Source organism: Nematolebias whitei, chromosome 6, assembly GCF_014905685.2.
Source record: "Nematolebias whitei isolate Nwh7 chromosome 6, NemWhi1, whole genome shotgun sequence".
NCBI classification, from domain to species: Eukaryota; Metazoa; Chordata; class Actinopteri; order Cyprinodontiformes; family Rivulidae; genus Nematolebias; species Nematolebias whitei.
In genome coordinates, this window is record NC_056503.1 from 26337380 (window position 1) to 26359548 (window position 22169).

Below are 22169 nucleotides of genomic sequence, written 5' to 3' on the forward strand. Positions count from 1 at the left end.
GGAAGTCTCTCGGATGAGAGACGAAACGTTTCTACATTTTTTTGTTGATTTGCTTTGTTTTGTTTTTTTGAATGTCCAGAGGACCAGATTTAACTTTTTTTAGATACCTGTTATTAAGATATCAGCTGTGGATTCTGGGCAAGACTTCATGATTTAGCTTCTTTCAGCATATCCCTTGATATGGGAAATATCTGAGTTATCTGAGTTTAAGGATTCGGGTACCGTTTGTGGATTCATGACATGGTTACCATTTGTGTATTATTGTGTTTTGTGTGATCTGATCTCAAAGACCAGTATTGGTACATATGCTCATACATATGTTCATTTACAGATTGAATCTCAGTCACCAAAATTAAATACAAAGAAAGATGTGACCTAACCTTTTTAGACACCCATGTTTAGGCAGGTAGTAGTGGCCAAAAGTCATCTATGTGAATACCAAGATGCAAAGGTAACATCATGGCATTAAATTGTGCTAAACACAATCTTTGTTTATTAATCCAACTGTTCTCAGCACAGTTTTTTCTTTAAACTACAAGTTATTTTCCTGCTGATGATCACCTGATATTTTAATGTTATCTTTAGAATAGCAGGTCCGAGGGTTGAAGATGTCTCAGAACGTTTACACCTGGAAAACACATTGTTTTTGTTCTACTGTGGCAGCTACTAAATCAGAAAAGGAAAGCATGCTTTGATTTAACAGCATTGGTGATATAAGTTATATGCAGTGGTCAAAAAGCCTTGATGGTGACGGTGGTTATTTTTTGAACAAGTTACTGGGGCCGAGATGGAGTAGAGGTAGGGCAGCTGACCCAGGACCAGAAAGTCACGGTTCAACTCCCAGCCATTCCCACATGTCATGGTGTCCCTGAGCAAGACACCTAATCCCTAGTTGCTCCGCTGGTGCTTGCATGTTGTTGTTCGGCGTATTGTTTTTGTACTATTGGTACTTAATGTATTTCTTTAGTTCAAATCTTGTTACTGTTTTTCTTTACAATTTATACTTTTGTTGGATGTAACTGGGAACCTGTGTACACAATTTAGTCCCACCACATGTGATGTGAATGACCATAAAGAAACCTTGACATAGCTGCCCACTGCTCCACCTGGGTGTATCCCAGATGTGATGAGTTAAATGCAGAGAACTAATTGTATGTGAACATACAATGATGACAATCTCAGACGTCCCTTCCTTTACTGAAGCCTCAATGAAAATAATAAAAATAAAATGAGGTTCTATTGTAGGTTGATGTGTCCACCCATCAGCTGCATGTGTCATCTTGTTTGTGGACATAGCAATGGGGTGGATTAGATGTTTTTTTTTTTGTTTTTTTTCTTTAGTGATGACAACATTTTAAAGGGAAATGAAGTAAACTTTTATAAAACAGCATGCAGACTTCCACCCAGTTAAGTTTAATGACAAACAGTCAAAGATGCTTTCATTTCCCTTTTTTTCTTCCTATAAGGCTGTGTTCAGAACATCTGTGAGCAACAATCTTTAAACAGATTGGAGAAGGACAATAAACACATGTAAGGACAATAAAAGAACAGCAGTTGGTTCAAATTGCTGTTTCTTTCCTCAAATGTCCTGCAGAAACACAAACATGTTTGAGCTTGGTCAGCAGAACAGAACATGAAATCCACCAATGTGACATTTTCCCGTGGTGGTGAGGAGGTGGACGGGGGGGATTTTAGGTCATTATTTTTACTTTAGAGAACAAACATTGTTCTGGGATGGGCTGCCATCTGTCTCATTCCACTAACTCTGACCTGAGGTGCAGAAAAGGACGTTGTTGAGTTTAGATGCACATTTCTTAAAGTATTTTTCCATATTAATTGATTTGTTTACCAAAAAATGTGTTTTTAGTCTAACTGGAAAAATGTGAGCAGTTTATTGAAGCAAAAAGCTAATTACCGTCAGAATAAAGCAGAATTTCTCAAAAATAGGATGAAGAATTCAGGATGAAAGGCACAATTGCCATTCTCTGCTTTCTCATTAGAAAGACTACTAGAGTTTAAAATACCAATTAAAAGTAAACTCCACAAGATAAATGCAAGTAAAACAAAAAAAAACATAACTGGGTGGAAGATGTACATGGCAGAAAGACCAGGGATAGATTCACCACAGTTAATTCAACTGAAATTATTTTTATGACACGTGTTTCCTGTTGAAATGTAATAAACATAATGGATTAGAATAAAAGATTAATTGTCCTTTAAATTATAATTTTCATCTGTCTCTCATGACCCATTTTGATGGTGAGTGCAGCGCGCACAGTCAACGAGATGACAAAAAACGTGCACGCGCTCTTCTGCTGAGGGTATTGCAGAACTAAATAAACACGTAAAGATGATCAAATTTAACATACAATCAAAATTTACACAAAGAGAATGAACAAATACATGAAATAAATGATCAAGCTTGAAGGAATACAGACAAGTTCCCTGATTGAATAAATGTTGTTTTTTGTTTTGTTCAGAATTATGTTTCCATTTTTATCATGGGTCATATTATATGTCTAGCAAAGAAAGGCTATAATATGTGTGACATGGATACACCTAATTATGTTAATAGCACATCAAAAGTTCATTTGAGTTTGAAAAATGACATGAAAATTACATAAAAAAATCCTATTTCATTATCTGTTCTCGAGGCCTGCGTGCTTTCTGACATTAGTTGGGATTGTTACCCTCGACTTCAATCAACAAAACATTTATTCTTTCCCGTACTTCTCTAAGCTGCCTTCATTTGACATTTTTGTATTTTCCGTCTTTTTATCAGTCCCTCTTTACGCACCAGTCCTGTGTACTCTGCAGCTTCATTACACAAAGCTCTCAGCTTGGGTTTCCTCAAATTTAAATTATCCTCAAATCCCAGATTTCCATTATAGATAAACTAATTTTATGAAAATACGTTAAATATGAGGTCCTGCTACACTCAGTCCTTAATAAAGTCTGAGATAATTACCTGTCTTAACAATCAAAACCAGAGTGTCAGATAGAGGAGGAAACAAAAGCTGGAGTGAGCGTTGCAACTAGGTTAAAGACTGTCACATCTAATCCTCGACCGTCAACGTTGACAATTAACGCAGCCCAGTTCCTGCTAACGGGGTTGGATGTGACGGTGATGGCAGCGACAGGAAACACCCACAGAGAGGCAGATGTAGTAGCAGCAGCCAGTGATTATTCCTCCTTCTGTAGCCACTGATTAATATTTTTTTGTGGAAATTATCAAGTCATAGAAGTGATGGGCTCTGTTGATCGTAAAACCAAAGGGTGAGCATGGAGAAACAAGATGGAGGCTCAGAGATTTACCTTTTTCCTACTACTTTACATGTTTCTGACTGTACTAGGATGTATTACTGAGGGGCATCAAAATGTTATTTTTACTTTAACATCAAGAATAGTTTTGGTTTTCTGTGCACAATTGTTATCATACAAAACATGGCATGAGTGATTTCCGCCACAGTTACCAAGCCCTATCACAAAATATACCAGATGTTGTTCTCTAAATTATAGGGAGACATGTTTTGTGAAAGATAGGCGATTCACACAAAATTTAAGCTTTCTCCCTGTGAAATTGAAGGCTCTCTGTAAAAGATAAAGACTGTTTTTAAATATCTGTCTGTAGTTTCTGTCTGAAAACAGCAGGTTTTTGTTGAGGATCCAACTAAAGATGAAGCAAAAATTCACAATAAATGAAATTTTGTACAATCAACAAAGTAAGACCTGCCTGAAATAATCTGAGGTGTTAGTGTGAGTTATGGTAAGAAGTTGTGGTGTAGAGGGACTTGGGACCAGAAAGTTGCAGGTTCAACTCCTCGACATGCCCAATTGTTGTGGTGTCCTTGAGCAAGACACTTAATCCCTATTGCTCCCTGGGTGCTTGCATAGCTGCCCACTGCTCCACCTGGGTGTATCTCAGGTGTGATGGGTTAAATGCAGAGAACTAATCTGGTATAGAAACATACAATGATGCCAACACATAGCACTTTCTTTTTCTTGCTCTTATAGTATGAAACGACATGAACATTGGGTTTGGTTGTTTTATGATTTCCTGAAAAAAACATTGTGGACTTGTCTGAGTTAATGAATCACCACCAGTGAGCTCCATCCCACACATTTTCCATCTGTACCGTATATAGATTAACGTTTTTTTTTCCCCTAACCATATTCTTCTTTTTATCTTTCAGGCATATCATTAAATAGTGTATTGTATAAAATAAAAAAATAAATATGCTTCTCAGGATTAAGTTCAATCTTCTGTTTTTTTGGTGGAAATCTGCTCAATGATACATGAACGCACATTTAATTAGAAGAAGCTTGCTGAGCTGTTGGAGAACATTGATGTTTAGGAGTTTGAGCTGCAGCCAGTGATTGTACCTGCCTTCTACTCCAACTTTGTGCTTCACTCGTTTCATTTTGGGAATTTCCATTAACTGTTCCTTTAAAATGTTTCATGCTGAATTGTTTTTTTGAATCGATTTACAATCTGACCCCAAAAACGTCTTTTCCAAAGTGTTTTTGAATATCTTCATTTTATCTCACACAGACAAACAATGAGTTCTTTGTTGTTTTTTCTATTTTAGCTGGATTGTGATTGTTTTTTTTTTTATTGATTTATTTATTTTAGTTTCCTCACTTGTGACTGCTCAAGAAAATATGTTGCAGGCTGAGGCTGTTGATAATGAAAGCATAAACTGAACCTGAGAATGGTTTGATATGCACGTACCTTAAAAAAATATTTAAGTGGCTTAACTGATTCTGTCATGAACTTGCAACCAGTCCAGGGAGCACCCTGCCCGCCCCTCACACTGGGCACCAGTGACCCAAATTGGAAGAAATTGGTAAAGATGATGGTTGGATGGATGCTGAACTGATTCCATTACTATGTGTTTGACTCTAAATCACTGATCTTCAGGGACAGAAACACTAAACAGCTCACATTTTGAAAACAATAATTGCCCTAGTTTTTCAAAAACTATTTGCTACGGAGGTTTACATTGGGCTAAATGTCTATTGACAATGCCACATGGTGTTTTTATTTTAACTTGCATCAGGCAGCATAACATATTAAGGTTTGCATTTTTGTTAAATAGTTAAAACTGCTGAAGCCACATTTTTGCTTTTTTTTCCCCAATAGTAACACATTCTAGATCCATATTCCATTTTCTTTAGCTTTTTCTCCTTTCCAAGCTTGTTCCTATTTCCAACAGTCACTGTGCAAGGACAGGTTGAAAGTCCATTACAGGGCCACATGAAAACAAATGTGTCAAAGAACCATTCAAACTCACACTCACCTTGTGCCATCATGCATGTTTTTGGTCCGTGGGAGGAGAACGGAGTACCCAGAGAAAACCTACTTAGCACAGAGAGAACACAAGTCTCCTCCCAGCAGAAAGGCCCAAGACGTGAGGTGATCTTGCAATCTTAGAGCTGTTGCCTCTAACGGCTGCACCACTCCATACTCTCCAGATGTGTATATATAAATAAAACATATTAATTGTTAATTTGGTACTTTTCAGCCCTAGGCCTTTCTCTAGATCTGGATAAATTTAAATAAAATCTACGGGGTATCTTGTAAAAATATCCATCCATTATCTTTACCCGCTTATTCCATTTTGGGTCACAGGGTCGCTGGTGCCCATGTCCAGCAATCACTGTGCAAGGGGCGGGGTACACCCTGGACAGGTCGCAAGTCCATCACAGGGCCACATAGAGACAAACGAGACAAACAACCATTCACTCTCTATTCACACCTAGGGACAATTTAGAGTTACCAATCAGCCTAACGTGCATGTTTTTGGAATGTGGGAGGAAACCGGAGCACCCGGAGAAAACCCACGCATGCATGGAGAGAACATGCAAACTCCACCCAGAAGGCCCGTGGACGGGGGTTTGAACCAAGGACCTGCTCGCTGAGAGGCAGCAGCTCTACCAGTTGCGCCACCGTGCTGCCCCTTGTAAAAATATGATTCAACTAAATTGTTCCTCCTATTATGTTTAAAAACAACAACAACAAAAAAATGTAAGAGCATTAACAAGTCTCAGAAATAGTTACAGTAAAAGCAATGATGGGCAAAGAGCAATCACAAAAAATCCATAAAAATATACATTTACTTAGTATTTCTTTCAGGAATTTGTTTTTCTCATGATTATCTGAGTGGTATGTTAAATCAATGTTTTTGGTGCTGATTAGTTGTTTAATCTTTTTTTCAACTTTCTGATTTCAGCCGCAACCAGTTTTAGCTCTTCTTTCATGTGCCAGTATTTTTTCTCAAACTGGAAAATCAGTTTTTGTATACTCCAACGATTTGTCTCCTAATCTCCTCATTCATTTATCGATTGTACAGTTGTCCCATGTTTATCACGGGGGATCCATACCCGGAAGGCCCGCGATAAGTGGAAAAACCACAACGTAGGTATGTGTGTGTGTATATATGTATGTGTATGTATGTGTGTGTATGTGTATATATGTGTGTGTGTGTGTGTGTGTATGTGTATGTGTGTGTATGTGTATGTGTATATATGTATATATGTATGACATTTTAAACCCTTCTCGCACTCTTGCAATATTCTAAACAATGTTTCTAAATGCTGTAAAGGAGTACAGAATGTCATGACTTCAGCTCTCTGCCATCTGCCAGTGCTCTTGGCCACGCACACTTCTCTGATCTGCATGGAGAACAGCTAAAGGGGGGAAGCTTCTCCCACAGCTTTTGGCTGCACACAGGTGCTAAATCATTTAAAATTTATTTTCAATAAAAAAAAAAAATCTATACCGATCATGCGGCTCATCCATCAATCAGCCTTTGTGTGTCATGTCCAATTGTCCAATCTTACTTTGAAAAACTGCAATAAAGCGAGTCCGTGAAAAACGAACCACTAAGTAGCGAGGGACTACTGTATATTTAAAATGATGTTGTGATGAGTACAGTTTGTCAATCATTCCTACAATAAGTTTATGTTCCATATTTTATTTTACATATTATTACTAAAATATATATGATAAAAGATCTGTGTTGGGGTCAGGTGTATGAGTAAAGATATTTAGTCACCACTATGATCTTTTCATTATGTTCTTTCAGATAATTACTTGGCCATCATAATTACTGTGGCATTCATTACGAGGGAGTGTCATTGTCAGGCACACATATTAAAATGCACTGATGAAGTTCAACTCGGTGCCACATTTAATCGAGACCTTGCAGGAATGAATGACCGAAAAGTAAGTTCTATGTTAATGGATGCCCCCCACCACACACACACACACACACACACATGCATGCACAGCTAAATGTCAAGTCCTGTTTTATTCACAGGCAACGGAATACAAAGCACTTCTGCAACCAGTGACTCTTATTTATGATAAACAGCCAGGAAACAAACTTTGAGAAACTAGCATTATAATTTGTAATATTTGAGTTCAGCTCCTAATATTACTCCATTTAGTGGGAGCTGCAACACAATGTTTTTATAATAAACAAAAACAAAAAAAAGTCTGTTTGTGTATTTATTTTTTTGAATGGAGGGAATGCATGCAAAATGCCAACCAAAAACAAAATAGTAATATTTCTGATTAGACACAAATAAGGTTTCTTCAAGGAATAGGACTACAAAGTCATTAAAAAAAACTTTAGATCCCAGGTATGGAAGAATTAAATATAACATTAACACATTGTTTGCCATACTAGAAAGTTTTGTAATTTTGGATGACAAAGTCATGCAACTTGCGCTTGCCGAGATCGGACGTTTTTCCCTCCCCCTCCCCCTCCACTTTGCTTTGCTGCTCTGTCTGTGAAACTGCTTCTGAACCTCTCTCTACAAATCTTCCGAAACATAGTTATGGACTTGATCTGATTAGTTGGTCCCTCAACACAATTGACAACATTTCTTTGAAGCGAAGACGGGCTTTAGGCGAGCCGATTTGCCCTGTTGGCACGCACACAGCTGGATATCTCATCGACTTGATGTGTCTATCTCTGCTGCCATGTGTGGATTTTAAGGACCCATATTTAATTGGATTTACAATAACTGGTTCCTGCTTTTTGGATTTGGCTGGTCGCTGGTTTCATCAACAATCAAGGAAGTCATCGGCAGCAAATTGGACCCGATTACGCTGCTTGCCTTTATGATGGCTTGGTTCATGCCTCGAGTACCCAGACTCAAATGCTTTGGGCAGAATGGATCGGATCTATGGGATTTTACTCCGTCACGTTCCATTGGTGTGGCCATGTAATTTGGACATTTCAGAACCGAGTGGTTCTACCTGACTCAAGGTAGATGTCATTAAGTTCTGCCTGTCCCCAAAACATCTGTGTTTATCTGAATTTGGCTCCCTTAGCTGGCCTTGAAGGCACTCGTACCTGAATTTGACATGTGTTCTGATGTTCTCCCACCCCACCCCCCTCCTGAGGAATTTCCAACTGATAACCAGAGAAACCAGCTGAATAAACATTGTCATCATTTCAGAACTCTTGGATTCTCATACATGTTATCCTTGGCCATTCCCCAACATACCTCGAGAATGTTTACGGATCTCACCGGAGGACACTGGCTGATTTATTACATCCTTATCAGAACTCTTCCAGTGCCCTCGAGAGCATCTATGGACATGCTCACCGCTCCATCGTCTCTCCCCTCTGCAGAATGTCTAAGTCACTATGTGCTTGTTTGTGCGAGGTGTTTTTTAATATCCGAGTTTTTCTTCTCAGGCAGGAAGAAAAAGTCTGATAGGAATTGTTTCACCTCCAAATTCCTACGTGTGTCCAGTTTCACTATTTTTTGTCTGTCTAAACAGATTTCACTTGTAAATGAGTCTTCTAGTCTCGGTGTGACTTATCTGTCTAAAGGTTGAATGAAATCTTGAACAAAGAGGTTAAATTAAATATGACATATTTGTGGAACTGTAGCATCCACAACAGTTACCCTGAAACCTGTAAATAAAATGTAAAGGTCAACAGTGTCAATAGTTTGGGTTTTGGTCATTTGAGTTGTCAGATAGTGATTTATTACCCATCCTATACATTTACCCTCTCGCAGTAGGACAGATGCAACTGAGAATACTTTTACTGGAAGCTGTTAATATCACGTTTTTAGAAGGGTCAGAGTCACCTAATAAATAAAAATGCCATTTGTCATGTGAATGGTCAACTTTGATGAGAAGTGACAGTAAAACTTGGAAGCTACATTTTACCTGTGAGGGGAAAAATACATGTAAGGCAGTTTATTATATTATGAACACATAAAGGACAGTTTCCTGTGATCCAACACATTTTTTTTTTTTTTTTTTTTTTGGGGGGGTCCCAATGTGAGCAATCTGAGATTAAAAAAAATGTCTAAGTTACTGTCAGTGTCGAGGAAAATCAACACAACAACTCAAACTTTTCAGCCTATTCACCTGTTCCTCTCATTGTTTTGAAAATGCATGGAGAAAAGACACCATAATCAGAGAGATTCAAGTTAAAAAGTATTGCCAACATTTAATAAAGCTTTCAGCTGAAAGGAGACACTCTTACCCCAAACCAACAAAGATACAGCAAAAACCCAAGACACGTCTGACCGGAGCTTTAGCTTCTTCTGTATTTAAACGCAAAAGCTCCACCCAGAGATGTGTCACACATTCTTGCAGTCCTTTGTCTAAACTAGTTCAAACTGATGTCTTCATTTCCTGGAAGTCCTTTTATGGAGTGGTTTTATTATTTTCTTCTGCCGTTCCAGTTTACTGGTGTTCTTGTCAGCAGGTGGGACACACACCAACAGCTCCCTGTTAGTTCATGTCCTGTACACAAAAATCTCAAATACCTTCTCTTACTTATTATTATTAATAATAATACTTTATTTATAAAATCCTTTAAAACAACCACAGCTGCCACAAAGTGCTGTACATATAAAATTAAGAACATTTAAACACATAAAAACAGTTGTTAAAACATTATGGGTGCATTCACACCAGCCCTGTTTAGTCCGCTTTAATCGAACTCTAGCTCGTTTTTCTTGAAAGTCCGGTTCGTTTAGGGAGGTGTGAACGCGCCATCGAACTCTGTCACGGAACAAAAAGGCGAACTCTGGCCCGGGCTAAAACCTAGGTCTAGGTCCGGTAGAAGCTAACTCCAGCGCGGTTCGAGTACAGTGTGAATGTAAACAGACCGGACCCGCTCCACAGGGTAAACAAACACTCATTTCTCTGACCTTATATGGAGCCGTCAGCTGCCTTATGTGGAAAAACAATATTCTCCATGGTCTTCTGTCTTATCTTCTGCTCATGCTAAGTCCATTTTTGAAAAATGACAAAATATAACTCCTAAAACTGCTAAAACTTGATGCCACTTCGTTTTTATTTTTATTTACAGAAGAAGAAGAAGAAGAAGAAGATGTGTCTTCAGAGGTTTTTGTGTCGTTTCTTTCAGTAATTCTAGGTGCAGCACCCCCACAGGCGAGCGGGGGAACAGGTTGGTTCAACAGGTTGACTCGACTGCACAGTGCAGTGTGAATGCAAATCCATCAGCTCAAATGTAAACAAAAGGTCATGAATATTGGTCCCGAACCGAACCGAGTTTACCGGACTATCTGGTGTGAAAACGACCTTAGATCAATAAAAAATAATAAAAAAAGTGCAGAGCAAAATTCAGTGTGTGCTAAAAGCCAATGAGTAAAAATGTGCTTTTAAAAGAGTTTTAAAACTGGACAGTGAAGGGGCTTGTCTGATGGGAAGAGGGAGATTGTTCCATAGTCTTGGAGCAGCAACAGAAAAAGCTCTGTCCCCTCTGAGCCTCCGTTTAGACCTCGGCACCTCCAGGAGCAGCTGATCAGCTGATCTGAGGCACCGAGCAGGAGAGTATGGGTGAAGCAGCTCAGAGAGGTAGGATGGAGCAAGACCATTTAAACTTTTAAAAACAAATAAAATAATCTTAAAATGAACTCTAAAATGAACAAGCAGCCAGTGGAGTGAAGCCAGAGTGGGGGTGATGTGCTCTCTCTTTTGAACTCCAGTTAGAAGCTGAGCAGCAGCATTCTGAACCAACTGGAGGCGTCTGAGGGAGGACTGTCTGACTCCAGGGTAAAGAGCATTGCAGTAATCCAGCCGAGAGGTGACAAAGGCATGGATTACTATTTCCAGCTGTTGTTTTGTAAGGATGGGCTTTACCTTAGCCAGCTGTCTGAGGTGATAAAAACTGGTCTTGACCACCACTCCAATCTGGGAATCTAATTTAAAATCACTGTTCATTTTAAAACCCAAGTTAGAAACAGTTTTCTTTGCATGTGGTGCCAGAGGGCCCAGATCCACAGGGCAAGGTCCACAAGAGCACTAGGACCAAACACCATCACTTCTGTTTTCTTTTCATTGAAATTTAATAAGTTTAATGATATCCAGGCTTTGATGTCTTCAAGACACAACAGAAGTGGCCTAATTGAGGGGGCATCTTTCTTTTTTAGTGGCATATAGATCTGACTATCATCAGCGTAACAATGAAAAAAGATCCCATGCTTTCTAAGGATTGATCCCAATGGAAGCAGGTAAAGGGAGAAAAGCAGGGGACCTAAAATAGAGCCCTACGGAACCCCAAAACACAGAGGAGCAGTGGAGGATTCAGACCCAGCTATGTTGACAGAAATGGCTAGTTCAATCTGTACTTGTTGATACCAAAAGGCAAGCAGATCCAAAAGCCAAGCAGATACAGATAAAGGGCAAGATACAGTTGTGATACATTGAGCAATATAGCACAACAGATAAGAGCGTCTTTACATCAGCTACTTTGTTTTGTATAACAGGACCTACTCTATTTTCAGCAAGTTCTTCAGTGTTCCATCCTGCTCTGCATGTCTGTTCATAACACAGGCCTGGGCATTAAAAATACTGAGGACTGAAATAAGCTACACTCTGGTATTCAATGACACCTTATCAAGATTAATGCTTCAAAGTGTTTGAAGGCACTGCGTAGAGTTCTGGGACTTTCAGTCGTTAGATGATCAAATACATCAACTGTCTGAACTGTCACTGGACTGCTGTGAGCAGACCTGCTGCTTCCAATCAGTCATGCTCACTGACTCTGTCTTCTTGGCTTTTGAATCCAAGTTTGATGAAGAATTGGGGATTGTAAGGGTCGTCGGATTCTAGACATGTAAACTTTTATGCAGTCATTTAATGTGCCCATTGATCTAGAAAGGAGATGGAAACAGTGCACCAATGAACATGTAACATGGTGGGCTAATGTTCAGCACTTTTATGGGTTTTCATTGTTTTTGCTGCTTAAATAGGTTCTACATAGTTTAAAGTATGGTAATCGTAAAATGATGTTTGTTTTTGTTACCATTTATCCATTTAATCAGTTTTCTCTTTTCTTTGTACTCATGCATTCCATGTGGACATACCTGTCAAACCTATCCACTTTGTGGTGTTCTCACCTGGCAAATCCTTTGACATGACCTTTCATTTTCCACACTTCTCAGTTGTTACCTTAATTTATCCCACTGAACTAACATTACTCACTTGTCATTCCCCACCTCCTCCAAATGCCACCCTGCAGAGAAACTTCTCATTCCAGCCATGGTGTCATCCTCACTCTGTTCAATGCTCCACCTCATCTTCACTTCTCCAACCTCATTATCAAAAGTTCTTTGGTTATTGCTGTGGGGTTTAGAGCTCAACACAGGGTGCAGACAATGGTTGAAACTCATTAGGACACAGCTAATATTACAGAGCAGAAAAAAAATCTAAGGAGAAACAAGCAGCACTTAATTTGATCACCCCATTGTTATTAATTACAAATCTGGAGAGGATACACATTTATTATATTATAGCACTGCATGCGCTTGAAAGCAGAAAAAAAAAAGAAAAGTATATTGTGAGAAAAGGGAAACAAGATGCCGTGCAATGATTTTTTTTTTACTTGACAAAAAATCTGTTAATATAGATAACTAGCATTTATCAGCAAATGTATAAAAACATTTACCTAAATGAGTCAAGACAATATTTGCTCCTAAACTGAAATTTAACACAGAGGCTCACCTTATCTCCACATGAAGTTTCAAGATAATAATTCTTGTTTGTACCTGTTAGACAAATTGAAAAGTTATGAGCACTGCTTTGCATAAAACACCAGAGGTTTACATGGGAATACCCTTAAATGTGCCATGCATCCACACACCTTTAATTAATGTTAACCCTTTCATTTGCCTTACTGCATATATGAATTGGTGTGTGCATTCGTTTGTGTGTACGTGTGTGCAGTTTGTGCCCATTGGCGTTTTATTTGTTTGAAGGTCCCCTGGGGTTTTCAGTTCTTTACTTGTTAATCCTGGATAAGTATGCTATGCACACATGGCCAGATCTAATACATAAATTGCACCAGCCACGGTTTAGCAAGAAGTTGTACCAAAAAATGCAGACCAGCACAAAAGCTAGACCAAATATACTATGCTCTCTCTCTACCAGGATCTATGCTCACCAAAAAATTAAGCGGTACACCGATGTCCCCATTGCTGAAGTATTTGAATAGAGAATGTTTGTAGTTTTTGATGTAACTGTTTTTCGTTGAAGGAATTGACCAGGGAATGCAAGTAAACCTTAATGTCTTTGCTGCAAGATACAGTAGTGTGAGCCAGGGAGTGTTGGCCAATCTATGGTGGCCACCATACAGTATATTGTTTTTATATTAATAATAATCTTAATATAAAAAAAAGCACACTTCCCTCAAATGACAGTAGTTGTCTTTTTACATGTATATATGGTAGCGGCCATCTTGGATTTTGACATAGCAACCACATTTTTCAGTGTGTGCAAACCCGGTGAAAAACTACAGGAAACGTTTGACCTCTGTAACTGCAAACAAAGGCTACTGTACCAAATATTAACATTGATTTTCACAGGTGTTCAAATACTTATTTACAGCAGTAACACAAAAAAAAATTATTAAAAAATTATTACATTGTGATTTCCGGATTTTTTAAATTTATTTATTTTTTAGATTATGTCTCTCACAGTGGACATGCACTTCAGACGGAGGCTCTGTCGGGCTGTCTCTGTGTGCCTGTTTGTCTCGGGTTGGGTTTTGGGTGGCCCTCCTCTCTTGGATCAGTTTTGGACACCATTTGGTGTGTCGTGCTCCCCTCCGGTGGTGGGCCCCCCTGCTGCTGGTGCATTGGTGGCTCTCAGCAGCTGGGGCTGGGTGGTGGGGCGTGTGCGGGCCTGCCCTGGTGGCTGCCTGTGGGGGCCTGGGTGCACTGGCTCTGTCGGGCCTCTGCTGGGGGGTGGTATGACCTCGGGCCTTGGTGTCCATGGCCGGATCCACTCTGGAGGGGCGGATTGCCGGTAGGGCCTCTTGACTCGTCGCTACGGCTTCTTGGGGGTTTCTGCATTGTGGTTGCTGGGGATCGCCCGGGGCTTCCCTTTGCTTCTCTCTCAGGGGGTGTGGGTGTCCCTGTTGGGACTCCCGGAGTTCCGGGCTTGTGGACACCAAAATGCAAATCTCACTTATTTTTGAAGGTACATAACATGCACAGACTGACAGACTGGTGGACAGAGGTGTCAAAAATCTCTGAACATCCATCCATTATCTTTACCCGCTTATTCCATTTTGGGTCATGGGGGTCGCTGGTGCCCATGTCCAGCAATCACTGTGCGAGGGGCGGGGTACACCCTGGACTGGTCGCAAGTCCATCACAGGGCCACATAGAGACAAACGAGACAAACAACCATTCACTCTCTCATTCACACCTAGGGACAATTTAGAGTTACCAATCAGCCTAACATGCATGTTTTTGGACAGTGGGAGGAAACCGGAGCACCCGGAGAAAACCCACACATGCACAGAGAGAACATGCAAACTCCACCCAGAAAGGCCCCTGGACCGGGGTTTGAACCAAGGACCTGCTCGCTGAGAGGCAGCAGCTCTACCAGTTGCGCCACCGTGCTGCTCAGGTACAGTATTCCAATTGAATATTTTTGTGTTTTGGTGATGTTCAACTGGAAATTTTATTAGAGAAACAAACATTTTTGTATGCGTATAGAGTGAGATGGGGGCTGTGAGAGGACTAAATGTTTTGTTTCTTTGTAATGTGAAAAATGTCAACCTAAAGAAGAATAATGATCTTACCTGGTTAATAATTAAGTAATTCCTCCTCCTGGTTCAGTGAGATTTTGTTTTTCTTCAGCTTCCAAACACTTGATTTTCTGATCACTGTTGCCAAACATCAGCAATCTGCCGATGCCTGACTGAAGAAGTGCACTGAATTGATTAAGCAAACAAGAACTGTCAAGTGTCCTTGTCACCTCCTTTCAGCCCTCATAAATGCCACAAGCTCCATTTCACTTGGGATAGATTGCACAGGAACATTATTATCCTTCTTTTGGAAACGGCCCAGTTTGAAGTCATTAGAGATAGTTTGTATCTTGTCTTATCAAAGGTTTCTCACACACCAGGAAGTCTCCTCAAGGTTTTATTCATGTACACATTTAATGAGAACACACATTAGAACAGCAGAGCACGTCTTCAGTGTGCCTTGATCTCAGTGTTTTCTGACTGCTCCTGTCTAAAAACTTTCCGAAAGTCACACTTCAGACTGAATTCAGGTAGTCTAATAAAGTTTTGCCACTTTTTAAACTTTTAAAACTATTCATCCAAGCTTTATTTATACAGGTTAGTCTCACTGAGTCATGAGGACTCATTTTCAAAAGAGACTTGTTTTAGACAAACCACATAAGATACACACAACAATAAACAGCCATAAAATGCATATCCAATAAAAAGCAAAAAAAAAAAAAGTAGTGATATAAAACAAAATAAAATCAAGCTACATTATGAAACGGGGTAAAATACTAAAAACAGGAACATGACTACATTGATTTTTGCATTAAACTTACCAATTGTTTAAAATCCCTTGGAGAGGTCAAAGTTGACAGCTTCACATTGTTTTGCAAGGTGTTCCATTACAGGAGCAGAGTAAGAAAAGGTTTTATTGCCCAGTTCAGTCCGCACTGAGGGGACGCAGCAAATAATGATGTCTTGAGAGCGCACGCTGCAACTGCACTGACAACGTGACATGTAGGAGGAGATATATGAAGGCAGCAGACCATATATGATGCAAAGATGAAAATGTACCAGTGTGAGAGCCAACGTGTAGATAATGATGACCAACTGACCAGTGAATACAGGTTGCAGTTATGGGTACGGTAGTTACCCTTCAGTTACAACCGGTTATGAATCTTAGCGTGCCATGGTAGAAAGCATCCAACATCTGCAAGGTGCTTGGAGGAGTGTTCATATAAATAATGTCACCATAGTTAATGGCCAGTAGAAAGTAGCAGTTACAAGGCATTTCCTTGCATTCAGAGTTAAGCAAGATCAATTTCTGAAAAAGAAACACAATTTTAATTTCAGTTTCTTTATCAAGTTTTTGACAAGTAGCTTAAAAAAATAGGTGCATCGACCAGGATTCTCAAGTATTTGTGAGAATCCATACACTCAATAGGAACACCATTCGTAGATAAAGTAGGAAGGACTGCTGGCACCAACTTTCTGTTTGAAAACAACCCTTTGGTTTGATCAGCATTTAGCACCAGTTGGAGATGGAACAAATGGATGCAGACTGTAAAAACTGGGAAATCCTTAGCAACTGATTTAGCTCGACGATAAACAATAAACAACTGTATTATTGGCATAGAAATGTATGGATCTGTCAGGAATGTTCTGATCTACATTACTGATGTAGATAAAGAGAGTGGCTCCTAAGACTGAGCCTTGTGGTACACCATTATTGACAATTAGATAAGAAGAAGCAGCATTGTGTTGAACACATTGCTTTCGGCCTGAGAGATAATTAGAAAACCAACTAATGGGATTATTTTTATTTATTTTTTTTTCATTTAGCCTTTATTTATCCAGGTTAGTCTCATTGAGCCACGAGAACTCATTTTCAAGAGAGACCTGTTTAGGGAGCACATGGTGGGGGTTAAGGGCCTTACTCATGGGCCCAGAGTGGGGCGAATGAGGGTGGGGGCAAGTGTAGGTGTTTCACCTACCCCACCCACAATTTTAATGTTGTCGGGGCCGGGGCGTGAACCGGCGATCTTCGGATCACAAGCCCACCTCTCTAACCTCTGCGCCACCACTCTCCCACAACTAATGGGATTATTGTGTCTCTATAAATATAAATGAACAATCTAAATGTTTGAAGGAATTGCCATGGCCACTGGGTGGTACAGTGATTCATTTATTAGCGCTGTTGCCTCACAACAACAAGGCCATAGGATTGCTTCTCTGCCTTTCCATGTTCTCTCTGTGCAGACATGCTTTCTCTGGGCACTCTGGTATTTCTCCACAGACCAAGACGATGCATGTTACATGCACAGACAAATTTTAAGCATCGGCAATTAATTTGCCTAATGAGAGCTTTGCTATGGAGAAGTTATTGTGCCATCAGTTGATCATTTGACTAAAATGTCCATATTAAATGCTTTCTGACTGTGTGCTTGTGTGTTTGGTCACTGGTGCTAATGGTTAAAGCCCTTTGGCAGTAGAAATCACCCAGCAGGATATTGCACAGTGATTTCTTGTTCTTCCTAAAATTTAAATCAATTTGGGTTTACTTTTATACTTGTCTCATTTTCTTGAGTTGATTGTGCCAGAGTGATGGCAGGTGGCCAACAGCAACTAATATACTGAGAAGTAAAGTGATGCACTTGTCCATATTGCAGAGATTAAATTCTGTTTGATAACTTTATTCCCTTTGACTGTCAAACTTCATTAGTTCTCTAAATCATTCAAATTGTAAGTCTCTTCGTAACATAGTCTCACTCTTTTTCATGAATAGCCGTGATCCTTTTTATTTTTAAGGGTCTTTTATAAGGACAAACAGCTGTTTTATGTCATCAAGATATTGTTTTCTATCCTTTCTGTGTTTTATACAGCTGTGCAAAAGAAATAAAGACTTTGATGCCAGCAGTCCCATTACAGAAGCTCATATGAAAAATCAAATTTAACACAATTTGACAAACTAGTTTTTTTAGAAGCAGCGGAGTGATTATAAAAAAAATATTAGCTGAAAGTTTGGCATGCAATAAATGATCAACCAAATGATCCATCTCTCTGACTTTTGCTGGATGTTTTTAAGACTTGCTTTTCATGCTTTGCCTACATTAGTTTATCTTAATATTTTCTCCATCAAATGCCCAACTTGCTCATATTTTAAAAACCCACAGCACAGTATTCTAGTCTGGTTCAAAGAACGGAGATCATTGAGCGAACAAGCAGCCAAAGTAAAAATGGAGAAGAAATGTGTGTCCGAAGAACTGCTGATCATAAATATGTAAGAATATTTGCAATTTCACAGGTTCTGATGCTGCCCATCTCTGTCAAAGACCAAAAAATGTTTTTTTCCTCATCCATTGCAACTCAACCATGCATTCTTTTTTATAACCAAAGCAGGCAAGGTCTGTGAATCTTAAAAGTGATGCCTTGGCATGAGCTATTACATGTGGCAGGGCAATTTCCATTCGGAGCAAGAGACGCACATCAATTGCAACATTTAATTTTCGCATGTGATTGCAAGCATTTTTTTCTGAGCGCAACTCAGGACTGACTGTCAAATTTGTTTTAGCGTAGTTGGTACATTTTCCAGTAAAAAATAAATAAAAAATGTGCATGTGAAATAGCCATCACAGCCATACTTATGACTTCTTCCCACATGAGTCATGCTTTCCATTTATAATGTTAAATATTTGTGTGAATGTATATGAATCATTCACACTATCGTGATCTATTTTTCTTCTGTACGTTTTTTGGCATCTTTCTCGATCCACAGTTTTTGTGCTATTTCAGCAAATCATATATCAAAACATTCAGCTCATTCAGGAGAAGGGTGCTGTCAATTGGTATTGGTGCAACTTTAGCTTTTTGAAATATTCAGCCCTTTCTGCCATTTTTTTTTCTAATAGGAAATTGATTGAGCTCCTTCATATCTTTAGATCTGTTTACAACCTTTTACTGCTCCGTTCACATTTTGTTCTGGTTCAGCTTCTTTCAGCTTCCTTGTGCAAATTAAACATTGTTCAGCTACTTTCAGCTAATTTCAGCTGTTTTTCTTTCAACAGTTTTGTGCTCCTTTCAGATTATTCCTGCTAACTAAAACAATTTTGTGCTTCTAACTTCTTTCTGCTAATTTCAGTTTATGTTCCTTTCAGCTTATTTATAAAAGTTTAAATTTTTTCTGCCATTTCAGCTACTTTTTAGCTGTTTTATGATAAATTTTGCGTTTTCAGCTAATTGCAAATTTTTGGCACCCATTTCAACTTTTTCAGCCTAATTCAGCAACAATGTGCTCTTTCCACTACCTTCTGATAATTTATGCTTCTTTCTGCTTTTTTAGCTACTTTTCAGCTTTTTTTTATAATTTTTATTTTTATCATAGAATTTCTACTTCTTTGTATTAATTTCTGCTTCTTACAGAAAATGTTCATTTTGTTTTCTTCTGCTAATTTAAGCTTGTTCTACCTTTTCAACTATGTTAAATATTTTTAGGTAAACTCAGATGTTTTTTGTATTATGTTGAGAAAAAAATACGTTTATTATGTTGCGGGTCATTTTGACCCGCATTGTGTAAATCCACTCAAAACAGTCATAAAATGAAGTTAAACCAATAAGAACTTTATTTTAGATTATACAAATATTTAGAAGAGATGAGAAGTAGAGATATACACTTCCAACACTATATTAAAGAACTCCTGATTTCAATTTTTCCCTCTTCACGAACCCTTTTTTTTTTTGCATTTAACTTGCCGCATTTTCTCGGGTTTTTGACAGTCAACATTTTCAGCGTTCCCCACATGATGGACAGAATGTGACTATGTGCTTTTTGCAGATGTATTTCTTGCATCTCACACAAGAGGTAGTTGTTTTACTGTCATCTCGAGAGGGACAGACTTGGCATCTTTTGCGTTTCTTTGTACCTGTATCCAAAGGATCCATTGTGGGTTGGTCAGATGCCCTGCCCTGGACCTTTGCGATGACAGCAGCAGCTGCTGGGGATCTAGCTGGCCTGACCCGGTTCTGGATCTTTGGAGTGACGAGTGCTTTGCCTAGTTCTTCCAGGAAAAGTCGACGTCGGTACAGTTTGCTGGCATTCCACTGCTGGTTGATCTCAATCCACAGCACATAGGCATTGTAAGCAGACACATCCAAAATGTTGTAGAAAACCACCAAAGGCCAACGGGCAGTCTTGCGCTGACAACTATATGTTGCTGTGACTTTGTCAAGATTGTCAACTCCCCCTTTTGTGGAGTTGTAATCCAGAATCATTTGCGGTTTCATGTCCTCTCGTGTGCTCAGAGATGCGTCTTTGTGCATTGTGCTCATCACAAGAACATTCTTGTTTCTTTTTGGGCAGTAAGAAACAAGTGTTGTTTTCTCTGTGAAAGCAAATTTTGAGGAATGCAGAGGTCTTCCTTGCATCTTCAGAATCTCACTGGGAAGTTCTGGCTTATTTTTTCTGACTGTTCCCAACATAGTCAGCTTTCTCTTCTGAAGTTCATCTCCAAGACGGTAGGATGTAAAGAAGTTGTCACATGTAATGTTATGACCTTGCAGCCCTTCAGTCATCTCCAAAACCACACGCATTCCCTGATTCTTCTCAGGTCTTCCTCCAGGTGGCTTTCCAGTATATACTTGCAGGTTCCAAACATAACTGGATTTTGCATCACAGGCTGCCCACATTTTGATGCCATATTTCGCAGGCTTGTTTGGCATATACTGTCGGAATGGACAGCGTCCTCTGAATGGAACGAGGCGCTCATCGACAGTAACATGGGGGCCAGGATTATACAATAAAGGCAGGATTTCGACCCATTTATTCCAGACATCTCTGATTGCTGCAAGTTTGTCTCTCTCACGTCGATCAGCTCTGGTGTCACGGTTGTCAAATCGGATCACACGAGAGATCATGTGAAATGTCTCCAAAGACATTGTTGCTCGGAAGATTGGCCTTCCATTCTCTTCATTCCATAAACTTGCAGTTGCTTCACCCTTTGACCTGTATACGCCAGCTAACACCAGGATTCCAATGTAAGCATGCAAGTCAGTCGGATCCAGTGGCTTCCATTTCTCTTGAAAGACACGCTTCCCCTCCAAGTTGGTCATGTTGAGGATTATCTTCTCTATGGGTGGGGATATGAAGAGCTGAAATGCTGATTCAATATCATCAACTCTTGTGACAGCAAATCTTGTAGGACCAGGAATCATTTTGATGACATTACAAGATGACAATCTACCTTGGCTTTGGTGTGGTGATGTTGACCATTTTATTTTACCATCTTTAGATGTCCATGTCCCCTCTGTGGATGACGATTGTTGCATTTCTTGGTTTTCATCTGAAGAAGGGACACCTGCAGACTCGTCCTCTGAATCCTCCTCATCATGGGAAAATTGAAAATCTGGATCATCAATGGCATTGTCCTCTGGCTCTGAAGGATCCTCTGTCTCTGAAACCTCTTCCTCTACATCACTATCCCAGTTCATAAGCTGCGAAAAAGCTTCTTCAGCTGTAAATCGTCTGGAGCTCATTTTTGGTGTTTCTCCAAGAACGGGCATGGAAACAGTGACAAGGACAGGGGAGAGAAAGTCCCTCTTCCACACACACCTGGTTCTGAATGTTTATTCAGAGGCAATCAAAATGAAGTACATCAAAGACTTTTTTTTTGGATTTTTAACAGCTACTCTGTGTGCGGGTCAAAATGACCCGCAACATCATCTTTGTATACAAACTGTGTGCAGACATTTAACAACACATCAAAGAGTCCAGATTTTACATAGAAGTTCATGACCCTAGAGGAGAAAAAGTCACAACATTTCATGGAAAAAAAGAAAGGATAACCTGCACTTTGATCAACACAAAAATTGAAACGGGTCAAATTGACCCTTAACATAACACAAGGGTTAAAAAAAAGTTTGTGGTAATTGCTGCTACTTTCAGATGGTTATTCTCCTTTCAGTTAATTCCTGCTAGTTTCAGCTATATCTACTATTTCAGCTACTTTTTAGCTGTTTTTGTGCTATATTTAGCTTACACATTTTTGGAGCTCTTTTCAGCTCCATCAACTTCTTCTGGTAGTTTAAGCTTCTTTCTGCCTTTTCAGCTACTTTTCAGCTATTTTAGCATATTTCAGCCTTTTTAGTTAA

General features: G+C 39.4%; 1 protein-coding gene across 1 annotated transcript; it reads right to left on the reverse strand.

Moving 5' to 3' along the window:
* Positions 1-19541: 19541 nt before the first annotated feature.
* LOC119411209 (piggyBac transposable element-derived protein 4-like) lies at positions 19542-21842 on the reverse strand. Its single transcript, XM_037678142.1, has one exon. It carries the CDS (start codon positions 21579-21581, stop codon positions 19809-19811), a length of 1773 nt encoding a protein of 590 aa, XP_037534070.1. The 5' UTR covers positions 21582-21842; the 3' UTR covers positions 19542-19808.
* Between the last annotated feature and the right edge of the window lie 327 nt (positions 21843-22169).